Genomic DNA, 14288 nt, shown 5'->3' with positions numbered 1-14288 from the left:
ACACCAATATCTCCCTTCAATCATCCTGGTCTCCCTCTAATAACTCAAACACAACCCAACTACTCTAGAATGGGTCACAAACTCAGCTATGGCGGTAGCGCTTCATTGCATGCACATGACTACGCGGATTTGTCTGAATATCTTAGGCAATCTCCTGCAGGTGGTGGTGATGTTCTTGGGCCCTCAAATCCTCAAACACCTAGGGTGAATCATCAACGTGGGTTAGGGCCATGCGATCGGGTAGTTAGGGGATGTGGTACCGGAGGTCGGTTAGGTCATCCCGGTCAACAACATTAGTCTTTTTTGTTATAGTATATAAACACATTAACATTAATATTAATTGGTCCGATTTCTAATTTTATCTAAAATGTACATTGTTTTTCAAAAAAAGTTACACAACAAAATAGGTATCAGGCTAATTGGCGCCTCCTTTAAAACCTAACACACAGGCGCCAATTGGATTGGCAACACTAGGTGCATAAGCCAATCCAATTGGCACCACCTCTTTAACTTAGAGAGCAAACGTCAATTCATCTGGCGCCACCTCTTCAAAGTGGGGTAGTTTGAGAATTAATCTGAAAAGTGGTTTATTTTGGGATTTTTTTGAAAAAATGGGTTATTTGAGTAAAAAAATCACAAAATCAGCCCACTAGGGACGCATCGATAATAAAGGAGGTATTGCAAGCAATTCGGGTAAGGCCCGAGAAGAAAGAGCCCAGCATAAAGGTCAACTAAATTGACCTCATAGCAGCCACAAATGTTGCCACCTAGCCTAATCAAATGATACATGCGATTTGCAAGGAGATAACAGGTCCAAACAGTGCGGACTCGTCACATTGAATCCCATAATCTTGCCGATGCATGTTGGACAGGTGGTGAATCGTTGCCACTTGTCAAAGCCAGTAAACCAACCTTAGAACACACAAAAAAAGAAGTTAAACGTTCAGATGCAAATTCAAACTTGTTTTTTCATTCACAAATCTATATTTTCTCTCTCTCTCGCTCGCTCGCTTACTCTCTCTCTCTCTCTCTCTCTCCCTCTCTCTCTGAAATATGGCCGTCTCCTTCACCCCACCTCTCTGAAGAGGGACGGCGATCGGTGGCGGTGCTATTGTCCCCTCTGGTGGCCAACCCTCATTAACTACAAAACTTAAAACACAAAACCCCCCTTAATTTGACCCCCTTATTCCAAATCAAACCTTATTTTTTCCAAAATCCCAACCAGACAGCGGGATCGAAGCCAATAGAAACCCTAACCTCACCACAATTTAAACCATACCCAAATCTCGTACCAAAATCAACTACTCAAGAGTGAAATGGAACAAACATCAACAATATGCTATGGATCCAGACCAAAGTTCAACAAATCACAAACCAGAAATAAAAACCTAGAAATTTAAAAATTAAATTAAATCACAAGCTTCAACAATCTCAAATAGTTATTGGAGGGTTTCTTCTCAGTTTATGAAGGTGAACATGAGGGTATAAATATTCCAAGCAAAGAGTGAAGAAAATTACTTGGTCGGAGCTAGTCCAGTGACAGCATCTTTTCTGGCGAGTACTCAGGTAAGCTCACTTTCTATTTTTTGCTCCTCTTAATTTTATCCTTTTTATTCCCTTTCTTGTTGTTGTTATTGTAGTTGATGAGTGTGTAATGCGAGGCTAATCTCACCTTTCCCAGAGCTCTGATGTAAGGTCTGAGAAGGTTTTTAGGACAAAGAACTTTATAGGGGTTGAGGATAAATTCCAACGGGTAACAGTAGGGTAATCGTTTTTTATGAATGAAACAGTAGATGTTTATAGAGTATTAAATTATGGCTTTTGAATGGAATACGTGTGAATTTTGTTACTGATCCGTGTGGGTAAAATTGGGGGAAATGATGAGGTGTTATCTTTGAAAATCAATTTGTTATGAGCTTTTCAATGAATCCCTGATTTTGTGGATATTTTGTTTTGCAAATTTTTCTATGGTCACAAGCTTGTTATGGATGATGTACTTCTCATTTTGGAATTGGCATGCGCATATTGCAATATTTGCTGACTTTTTGTTTTGCTTGCTTCATGTATGTATGCATAATACATGCCATATTGCTTCTGACTCCTTTCTATGTGGCCTTTTGGATGGTAGTGAATCATGTACATGTATGTTACCATAAACAAATCACACACACTTCACTGAATGTTAATTGTTTTCATTTAGATTTTGATGCATCATGATATTTATGGTATACTACCTTCATTCCTTTATATAAGAGACAACTCATTTTTTAGGTTCATGGAATAATCAATGTATTTGATCAGTTTATAGACTAGATACGTTGATTATTCAATGAACCTAAAAAATGAATTGTCTCTTATAAAAAGGAAGGAAGGTAGTATTACCTGCAAATATGATGTACTGCACAAGATAAAGTCAAGAAGGCAATTTGGAACGTGGGACCTCACATATGGACTCTTTTTTCGGCTTTTTCTTGTTTTGTAATAACAAACTCTTTTTGTAATTTTATAAATGTAATGTAAATGATTCTACTTTAAAATGCATCTTATTTCAATTTTTGCATTCTTTTATTTATTCAATCATCAGCCAAAATAATGAACTACTAATTGTCTAAAGAGTAAAGCAAAATTAGAATAGGTTTGAAACAAAAATAAAATAAAAATAAATAATTAGTCGGAAAAGGTCAAAGTCAAAAGTCAATCTTTTGACTTTGACTTTTCTTAAACTAAAAGGGTGGTAATGCAATATAAGAATGCCTAATGAAAAGATCCATCCAAAAAGTCATAAAAACCCTAATTCTACAATTGGCCATTGATTATAAACCAAAAAGATGCAAATGAGTGGTAATGATGCAGATGAACCTTTATCAACATAATGAGTGCATTGACATATAACTCAATGTATGGCCGTAATAAAACTCATGCAGATGAATCTCAACTGATGAAAAGAAAAAGACATGACCAAGTGCAATGGTCATGTTTAGTGCAGATGAAAATGAGTTAGACAATGCAATGAATCAATAGGACAAAATTAGGGTATAACAAGGTGGAGGTTGGAACTAGTCGTTGCACTGATTTTCAAGGCTCTAATTGATTAGATTATGCCATTAATCGATTATTTGTTGCACCAAAATTTGAATTTTTTATTTTGAACCCATCTAATTAATTAGGTCATGTTCCTAATCGATTATTTAGTGCATTTTTCAGATTTTTGGACATTTTGGGCCTTGGGTTGATTTTTGTTTTGGTACCTATGCTTTTTGAACCATTGCTTATTTTATTAGCATCCCTTTCTTGATAAATACCAAAATCTCATTTATTTATTAGTAAAGATAACTTTAAATTGATGAGAAAATAATAAAAGCACTTATTTAAATGGTTAATTATAGTTTTCAGATTATTCAACCTTTAAATAATGTATTACCTTAATTATCAAGTTACCTTAATAAAACTCCCCTTTCGAGGGAACGACAATATATTGTTGTACGTCCTTTTCCATGAATCGTTGGATCGAGAATTGGTTAAACACAAGATGTGTATATTAATTACAGACTTATCATTTTGACATCTTAAAAGGTCATCTGATCATCATAGATCATAGATGTTAAGACCATACTTAACGAACATTTCCCTTGATCATGATTGTTGATATATACCTTCAGTGAACATCTTTGGATCACGAACATTATTACACTTAACACCACTGTATACTTAGGGTATACACTTTTCTTTGTACAACTTCATTTAATATGCAATATGACTTCATTAAAGCTACAAAACATCCTTGTAAAACACACTATATAGATCTCTGATATCCAAAAAAAAAATGGGTCCTTGTATGTTAGTAGTTCTAAGTGGTCTAGGGTCACCATCCTTATACCTTCTCAATTTATCAACACAAAAAGGCTCTAAGGGGTTAAATCTACTGTAGTTAGAATATTTATAGACATTTTGATTCGCTTTCTTCCTATTAAACACTTTATTATGTGTTCGATTGGATTTAAATGCTAATACAGTTTTATTCAGGAAATGCCTTTGACATGATAGAGTCATTACAGTTGATTGACTAATTTTTGTAGGCAACTTGTTTATCAAGATGTCTTTATATGTTGAGTGACATCCTAGTGTGCACGCTGCTTATACTGTGTTATATGATCACTTTAGCATTTAGTGAGAATTTTTTTTTTCATTTTTAGTTTGATCACAAGATTGATTTTGAAAAAAATATTGTTCATCCAAATTAGTTTGGAGAATTAATTGAATATTATTTAAATAAAATTAGATTTGATTTAATTTGATTTAATGAGAAGATCTTCAATCTCTATTAAAGATGATTTATTGCGTGCAAGAGATTTCATTATGAATCCTCTATTTTGAGAATTTGAAATTTTTATTTATATCAAGCAAAGGCAATATTGAATTTGTTTTAATGACGAGTGATAACATGTAATTTCACTGTTTAATTCACTCAATTTTCACATGTATTTTTATATCACTTTTGTCAGGTTGGTATTATTGGATGTATTTCAGGTATTAATGATGTTGTGACCTCTACACATAAAAACTGAACAAAATAGCTAAAATGACAAGTTATTTCAAGTTTCCTATTCAAAATACTATGACGAACACACGGTCAGCCCGGTTGACACCGGTCATGGTCCCCGCGATCCTATTTAAGGAAATAGTTTTAATTTTTTACTAGAAGGAAAAAACAATGTTTAGTGTCTCTTAAGCAATTCCCAAAACTTATTTGAGAAGGAGCAACCTTTCTTCCCATCCAATCCTTAAACAGTTAAACCCACCACCACTATAACACTATAAATACCAAACAGCGTATTAAAATCTTGCGGTCATCTATAACAACAGTGAAACTTGTCAAATAATAATTGATGGTTTCTTAATTTCTTAATGACCCCACATATATTCTCAAATATGTCAATGCATAACCAGAAATACCCATGTTTTAGGAGCATCTATCTATAGAGAAACCGCTAAAAGTTACTGCCCCATCCCAAGTAGTAACACATTTTGAAAAGAACTTTATTATTTAGGAACATTAATAACTTTTTCCTAATATATCCTATATTATTATTATTTTTTCTTTCAATTTTTTAATCTCTTTTTTATGTAATTAATAAAGAACTTTATTGTAAAATCATACTTCCTCCATTCTCTTTTATAAGTAAATTTTGATTTTTAAATTCATTGAATAATTAATATATATAATCTATATATAATCCAAATACATTATTTAATACACTTAAAAATCAAAATTTATTTATAAAAAAGAATGGAGGGAATATATAATTTGTCTTTCCATTACAAAATCAATTAGGTTTTCTAGTTCATGTGAAATACCCAAAACCTATTATAATTTGGAAGAGGGAGTAAGCCACTTCTCAGTAACTTGGACTACCAAATACACAGCACCGTAACCTTTTTACTTTCGGTGTTCATTACATTTCCTAATTGCTTACCTACAAGTGATTAAAGAAGTGTTGCAGATAAATTCACATGCACAAGAAAGAATGTAGCCTAAATAATGCACATCCTTAGAAATTCTTCAGAAACTAATAATTTTCTTACCAACCTATTTAGTCTTGTCCTAGTTTCACAAAATTTAGTAGTTAGTTATCATAAATAATAGTGTCAATCCCTCTTTGTTGCTTTGGCAACCAAAGTTCTTGTAACTGCAATTGCAAGGTATGCCAAGATTGTAAGAGCAATTCCCCCAAACAGAACAACCCAATCGTAAGCAGCAGTTTGGACTGTGTATACCCGAATGCCTAATGAGTTCCAGTTGCTTTCTGTCCAGACTGGGTCTACGACGCCCATGCTATCTGAGGCATTGGGGGGCAAAATACTCCATACTCCTGATTCAACTTTTAATCGTGTCGAATATGCTGGAACATACCTGTAAAAGATTATATATTAGGGTCATATTACAGTCAACTTGGCCATTTAATCATGTCAATCAAACAAGAAGTGATGTACCTGGAAAATTGAAGAAATATGTAAATAGTCTAAACATGAAAATTGTGCAGCCTACCCCAACTACGTACATACAGCACACGAGCAAACTTAACAAGGGTGCTTATGACATAAATCTTAGAACTGGTATGGTTTCTAGCATCAAATCCATTTCAGGAAGCACGTCAAGAAGGTCACGACCTCTTAGTTTAAATAGAAAAACTATTGGGTTAATATAAACTATTACCAAGTGTCGTAAATATTTGTTTAATAGAAAAACAATTGGGTTAATCTAAATAGAAAAACGTCGAGACGGCACGTGAATGTCAAAACCTGTGAGTGTGTATGTGCAGAAAATAAATCCAACATAAATACAAATCATGTCTTATGAAATTAGCAAATATCAGATTTTATACAACCATTGACAGCTTTTATCAGCTTTGTGAAATATAAAATATTCAATTTAAAAGGCAAAAGTATTCAGACATTATTATAATCTGAAAACAACCATATTAATGGGAATAATGGCTAGGCAGAAGTAGTGAAACAGACGGGGGAATAGGGGTTACGCCTTTTAACTCAAGTTATACTCAAGATTGGGACATACAGGGTTTTTACGTTCCATACATGGTTAAGTTGTGTTCCCATAATAAAATGAATACATTACCTATCCACTTCTGCAGGTTTTGAAACAAATCAATTAATCGCTAAAAAACTGGATTCAATTTTAGGGTCGGAAACACTAAATGATAACAAGCACACCTAATCCTGGAAAAGAATACCAATAAGAAACAACAGAATAGCACATATATCCTAAAATGAGGACCAAGAACATATATTCGTTTATTAAATCTATTAAGTACATTTAGACAAGAAAATACCTAGTTGTAGAGAGAGCGCAGATGCCCTTTCCATCAGTCTCTGCTTTAATGCAAACTTCATCACTACCACTGCAACCCTGTTGACAGTCTGAGCTATTATTTTCCTTTGGGATAGAAGTTATGTCGGCTAGAAAATTCCAGATGAACCTAGGAACGTCATTAATGTATCCTGGATAAGGTGTGGATGAAGGTTCATCTAAGATAACACCAACATAATTGCTCGCGCAGGTTGAAGCGGGTGAAATATATTTCTTCACCAACTCACAAGAAAGACCAGGATCACAATCCAACAAGCAATCCATGAGTTGTTCAACAAGTGAGACATTTACATTTATAGCAGCCAAAGTTGAATTTTGAACATCATCAGTTTCACTAGCCAGTATGTAAAGGGTTCGAGCAACAAGAGAAGCAGCAGCAACTACAGCTGATGAGTTCACATTTGCTGCATTAATCATATAGATGATACAAATCAGAAGGCATGGGACATGGGAGATAACCATGAAAGACTGGAATAAGTAAATCAAGTAAGCAAAACAATAATGTCATGCCCATACAGGTTAACTCACATAAATCATCAAGATGACTACGGTAGAACTTGTTGACAAAGGAAGAGTCAAAATCTTCTAACACAACACCAGAGATTTTGGGGTTCTGATAAAATGAGGGGAAAAGAAAAGAAAAACAATGAGCGGAAAACTACGGAATTCAATATATGCCAATACCATACTAACATAGTAATATCATTAAGGGGTGGAGTGAAAATGCATTATCCAGAACCTTATTCAAAAAGGTCATCAAAGATGATGGAGGTATCCCAGGATTTGAGGCACTTGCAGATGCGATATTTATATCCTCAGAGAGTAGCGACTCTTGGGCATGTTTCAGGGCAGCCATTATCTGATTTTTGGCAGAAGAATCCTGCAATGGTGTTGTGCAAGACAAAAGCAGGATTGGCACAGTACTCTAATTCTGATGGTGCACAGTGTGCAGATACAAAATATATAACGAAATACATTATATCCAATTAAAATTACAAAAGGGCATTGATGTGCACATATTTATCAAATCAATTATCTCACCCCTTCTGCATGAGCAAAGTAGTTTTTAGCACCATGATTGAGACCCTTTCCAACAGAACCGATTTCAAAGACCTATGAAACACCCCACCACAAAAGTATAAGTTAGGTTGTTAGCAAATAAAGTAATTCTAGAGTGGTCATAAATTTAAACAATATGCATTAGGCCACCCTACAAACTACACAGTGGTCATATTTACTAGGAGTATACAGAGCACCTTTTCAATTAATGAGTGATTAAGGCCATGAACAGCATCTGAGTGCTCATCAAGTTCTACTAAAAATCTTCTGCTTCCGAGATAACCCCATGCCTCTCCAGTGAAAACTACAAAAACAAGCTGCATTGAGTTTATGAAACTATCAGCAATAAAGTTCAGAGAAGCAGAAACATGTTGGTAAACTACTTGATTCTTGAGTATTATAAGCCCGCTTGTTCGTTTTGTAAAATAACATTTTTCCTTAAGAGAAAAAATGTTTAAATTCATCTATCTTTATCCTAAAAAATTTTAAAAGGGAAAAAAGCCAATATTTTTAGTGCTGTTCTAAAAAGCTAGGAAAAGTAGCTTTAGAATAAAAGTTACATGCATATATCATAAGTGTTTTCTTGTCTTCTTTAATTTCAAAGCTTATCCAAATGCATCATACACAAAGGTTTTAAAAAGCAACCCTGATAATTATTCTATAAGCAAATATACTGAGTAAGGGAAACTTGCATCAATTAATCCAAGGGAACAGCTAACTGTGGTTTGAAAGAATGAAGCACCACATAATAGAAACTATAACATGAGTACATATTATAATTATGATAAACAAAATATACATTTGGGCTCTTCTAAAAACGAAATCAACCCACAAGAAAGGAGGGAGAAGAAACCCCAGAAGTTCACTATGCAGCAACGAAAAAGTGGGAGTGCATCAGGTTTCCTGCCAATGGTGCAACTATTGCATTCCAAACAATAAAATTTAATCGCAATCCCGTCACAAAACACAGGAAAGGGGCAGATAAATTATCTCACAAGCCCCACGGAGATACCAGTTATTAAGAAACATTGACCAATCAGGATACTTTTCCCCACAAAGAGATCTTCAAGGAAAATAAAACCAAAAAGACGCCAGGAAACTTAAATAAGTCAAAGCTTTGTGGGCATTAATAAAATAAAGCTATTCATATATGGTAGGAACAGTTTCCACCAAACATCTTTGGCCAGAGTGAAAACGGGAACAATTTAGAAAATGTAAGAGCAGATTCTCCCGGCCTTAGTGAACATCTTTGGTCCAACCTATAAGCTGAACAACTGATATGGAATTCCCATAACCCCTTTTCCCTACTAATTTCCTTATATAAAAAATCTGAAATATAATTACTCTCTCTTCTAACTAACTTCCCTCCAATTTGTTGTATACAAGTTACTCCCTCTCCTAAAGCAGGAATTGGCCTGCACAGCCAGAACATTAGAGCCTTATCGAGCCGCTTCCTAGTTCCTATTACTAATAGAGTCCAGGAACCTATTAGTTATGAACAGTCCAAAAACCGACACCTTAAAGCTCCATTGTTTATTTTGTACGCACCTGTTTACTAAGGCCACCAAGACCATCCAAACGAGAAAGCGCATCAACTGCTGCCAGTAATGCAATTAAGCCCTGTAATGTAGCTGATGTATTAGACTATATTTTGATTCTGAAACAAACATTACAAATGAACATTTAATTTGGCCCAAAAAACTAATTCAACATACTCTAGTAAATTCAGTTGTACTTACAGAAATAGGGGAATCTGCACCAAGGCTTTTGTCCCGGAAAAAGGAAGCAGAATCCATAGAGGCTACTGTCAATATAATGGGCTTAGGCGGCTTTAAGGATGAAGCGTTGATTGGGGGTAGCGACGACCAAACACTGTCTTCCATATGAAACATAGAGAGTTAACATCACAACCATAACAATGCTAAGATTTTAAATGTCTCAGCAAAATAAGAAGGGGGTGATATTGATATATTCTTAATCTAGATCCAGGACAACCCATTTCTACTATGCAAACCATGTGATGCTTCATTCATATGGAAAATTGCCCTTGTGTTTTCCCCAGTATGTAAACACACATTCCTTAAGGTAAATATAATCTAGAAGCTGACTGTATTATATATATATATATATATATATATATATATATATATATATATATATATATATATATATATATATATATATATATATATATATATATATATATATATATATATATATATATATATATATATATATATATATATATATATATATATATATATACACACACACTCAGGTTTTGTGGGAGGAATCTGAAATAGCTCCCACAAAATCTGAGTATCAATAGTAATCCTTTTGTATATATATACTCAGATTTTGTGGGAGGAATCTGAAATTTGTATGCATGTTCATTATCATGTGATTGACTTGTGTCTAGTTTTGCAGCAACATGCGATTTACAGCTACAAATGTCATTCAACAATTAGATATCATAATCCCACACATACAAATCACAATTACAAATTTGTTCCCTGGAGACCTGCTCTAAACTGGGGGCAGCCACCCTTGACCCCACATTTATTCCCACCCAAAAAAAAGTCACATCCATAAATTTTTGCAGATTTTAGAGTAGAATCTAGGAAACTTCACCTGTATCCACCTAAAGGGAGGCAAGTTCCTTCTTTTAAACAAGACTCTGAATCATGTGTTCCAGATTTCATTGTCTAATTCAAGATAATGAAAAAGAAACAAGCAAAAAATGAAACATTTTTCTTCTTATGCTAGAAAATAACAATTCTAAACAATAATTTGGATCCTACCTGCATCACCAGATCAAACTCAGCCACATTAGAAGTATAAGCTTCCTTTTTGTCCTTACTCTTTAATACAAACTGTAGAAACAAGATAGAGAATAAATATTCCTGATGTTCATATAAACAATAAGATTCATATCATCATATAAACAATAAGATTCATATCAGGGCACTATAAAGTAAATACAAACAACAACAACAACAACAAGAACAACCAAGTCTTATCCCCCTAAATAGGATCAGCTACATGAATCAAATTTTGTCATAATGTTCTCTCCAAAACCACGTGTTTATCCAATTTGTTAATCTCGAGATTTTTCTTAATAGTTTCTCTTATAGTTTTTCTAGGTCTTCCTCTACCACTAGTTATTTGACTTCACTCTATCTGATCTACTGTCCTTACAACAGAATCTACAGGTCTTTTCTCTACATGCTCAAATCACTTAAGCCTATTTTCCACCACTTTTTCTACTATAGGAGATACCCCAACACTCTCTAATATTGTCATTTTTAATCTTATCTCGTCTAGTCATACCACATATACAACGCAACATCGTCTTCTATGTTGCACTTACTTTACTCTCGCGTTGATTCTCAACCGCCCAACACTTTGCCCCGTACAATATCGCGGGTCTTACCGCTGTTTGATAAAATGTTCCCTTTAACTTTAGTAGTACTTTTGTGTCACATAAAACCTTTAAGGCTCTCCTCCATTTCAACCACCCAACTTGAATTCGATGGTTTACATCGCCTTCTATTTCTCCATCGGTTTGTATTACGGACCCAAGATATATAAACTGCATGACTTGTGGGATGATATAGTCTTCAACTTTCACCTCTAGGTTAAAAACGCTTCTCCTTTTACTGAAACATGTATAATGTGCAGGCTAACCAATAAAAAATATCGAACAATAACAAAATATAAAAGTAAACCAACAACTGTCTTTCCCACTAAACCACCCTTGATTGGAACTTTTCTATATTAAATAACATGCATTTCATCTATTCCACTTAGAACTTACAGGTTTTTATTTTTATCTCTATTTCCCCATCAATTTGCTTGATCACCTCACCCAAAATACAAATCTTGTGATTTGTGAATTGTGATATGTTAAGATCTCCAATTTTAACCATTTAGATAGAACTAGTGTGCCTTCTGCTTAACTTGCATTTCATACAACCCTTTCTACTTAAAGAAAAGAACCGTGTTTTCAAAGTTTGTTTTTGCATATCTAACTACAATCTCAAATTTCAATAGTCCATCACTAGTATCTTGTGTTTCAAGTTTAATAAAAAAACACGATAATACTCTAATACTATGCAATACCTCTTGAAGAATCTTTGTGCCACTTTCTGTGAGTAAAAACACAGGAAAATTGTAGGATTTCCACATGATATCAGAACCCTGTAGATGTTGAACCAAAAAGAAAACACAAATAAATTAATCATTAGAAGTTATTGATTTGATTGTGTTGTCTCAAGACTAATATAGAACTATATCCAAAAGATGATTGTCTTTCTTATCCTATGTCCTTGTCACTGAATACCAACAATGATACAATGTACATCCTCAAAAATAAAGAATTTCATAGAAACCAAAAAGCATCTATTAATTATTAACTCCCCTTTATTGGAAATAATTAAATCAGAATTGGAAAATAATTGGCAGAAAAGGACAAATAAATTATGTTGCCATGAGATATAAATATCCCCGTAAACTAGAAGAAAAAGTAATTCCTTAGCGTACAATTGGATTCCATTCATAGCTGATATTATGGTAAGGAGCAAACTCAGCTTGCGGAAACTTTTTATCGGGAGAAAATCCTACATATGACCAAAGAAATGTTATCAATGGAGCAGCTTTAAGAGAAAATACTACTCTACCCTACTTTATCCATGTTTAAAGAAAACCAATAGTAGTTACTACCATTTAACTTCTTTTGTGAATCAATAACTGGTTCAACTAGTACACCACCAACTTTGCTTGCAAAGCTTGGGTCAGTTGATAATCTGAAAGAGGAAAATCACATTCAGGAAAGTTTTTTAAAAAAAAATCACAAATCGTAAGTGAATAAACAGCATCAACTATCATGATTCATGCCACTAAACAAGGACTAATTCATGTTTGGATTCACATTGCCACTAAACATTCGTTTGGGTACAAACCAATCTTTATCGTAAATGAAATCTATAGATACTTTGGATCCAACCCTACATTTATAGCTTTTCAACTGAAATATAAACATAAATGTTCCTATAATAACTCTAGATGTAACTAAGATGCAATAATATTTTATTTAGCAATTCATTAAACATGAATGTTGAAATATGATACCTGGTAAAGAGAGCAGGAAACTCATCGAATGACACCAATATAGAAGACAACTCTGACACATGATCAACATTTTCAAACCTCACAATTGGAGCAACAACCTTATCTCGCCCAGGATCTAAGAAATTAGAAACAACCAGCTTAAAATCGCAAACACTTGAAATTTCAATTAAACCCTAAAAACGCAATGAATCGCGAAAATGAGATAGAAGCCGAAATTGAGACTCACTTGAACAACCGATGGCTCCGGAAAGACTCAGCAACCGCACACAAGGATATCCATCGACGTCCGTGTACATGGTGTTCTGAAGATCGGGAACCGATTCCATGGAGTTGGATTGTCCTGTGAAACGCGAAAGGTGAGAAATGAGTGTAAATCCAAAATTGAAGTCAAACGTGTAAGAGGATGGGTAGAAACAAACCAGAGATGCAATAGAGAAGGTGAGAGGCGAAGAAGAGGAAGAAGAAGGTTAGCGCCATGGGTGAATAAACCCTAGTGAATGAGTGAGTGAGTGTTCTATTTCGTCTTTCTTCTTAGTCTAGTTCATCTGATTCTGAATTTACAGGATGTGATTTCGTAGAGACGAGCTCATCGCATGGTTTCGACTTTCCATTAACGTGGACTAGTTTGTTTGGGGGAGTTGGGTTCATTAATCACTACTTTTTGTCTAAAACTAATTCGTGGACCCGCGACATCACAAGGGTAACATTTTGTTAGTTAGAACAAAAATTGATTTTTTTTTAAAATAATCACTATTTTAAAAATAAATAAAAAAATAACCATTATTTTAAAAAAAAATCCAAAATAATCACATTTTAAAATAGATATGTCAGTTGAACTGGCGCATCCATTTTGCATTAGGAGGAGGCGTCAGCATCACTAGCGCATGCTTTTGAAGCATTTAATGTTGGCGCCAAGTGAGCTGGCGCATGCATTTTGGCCCATGAAGAGGCGTCAATGCTTCTGGCGCCTACATGTCTTGACATGTGTGGCGTCTAGCCATTTGGGACATGCATTTTCTTACTCCTCTATAAATATATTGCCCAGTATGCAATATTTTTCACACAACTCTTACCCTATAACCACATTTTCTTTCATTCAACTTCAATCTCCTTCAAGTTTTTGAGCTTTAACCATGTTTGAATACATTCACAAGCGAAATGTCGATTTAATTTTTGCCGTTGTTACGTATCCGATAAAGATTCGATTTTGAAA

At 34.3% G+C, this 14288-nt stretch overlaps 1 protein-coding gene across 1 annotated transcript; it reads right to left on the bottom strand.

Annotated features, from left to right (window-relative positions):
- Positions 1 to 5417: 5417 nt before the first annotated feature.
- On the bottom strand, positions 5418 to 13739 carry LOC127083775 (nicastrin). Its single transcript, XM_051024108.1, has 16 exons — positions 13495 to 13739; positions 13302 to 13415; positions 13076 to 13190; positions 12668 to 12750; positions 12488 to 12564; positions 12068 to 12145; positions 10747 to 10818; positions 10577 to 10650; positions 9685 to 9817; positions 9494 to 9565; positions 8143 to 8262; positions 7928 to 7999; positions 7626 to 7766; positions 7415 to 7499; positions 6849 to 7290; positions 5418 to 5911 (listed from the first exon to the last, which is right to left on the bottom strand). The coding sequence occupies exons 1-16, from the start codon at positions 13550 to 13552 to the stop codon at positions 5647 to 5649; spliced, it is 2001 nt and encodes a 666-aa protein (XP_050880065.1). The 5' UTR covers positions 13553 to 13739; the 3' UTR covers positions 5418 to 5646.
- Between the last annotated feature and the right edge of the window lie 549 nt (positions 13740 to 14288).

The sequence above is a fragment of the Lathyrus oleraceus genome, chromosome 5 (assembly GCF_024323335.1).
Source record: "Lathyrus oleraceus cultivar Zhongwan6 chromosome 5, CAAS_Psat_ZW6_1.0, whole genome shotgun sequence".
NCBI classification, from domain to species: domain Eukaryota; kingdom Viridiplantae; phylum Streptophyta; class Magnoliopsida; order Fabales; family Fabaceae; genus Lathyrus; species Lathyrus oleraceus.
Note: the sequence above shows the minus strand (reverse complement) of the source record. Positions and strands in the feature narration are given on the sequence as shown.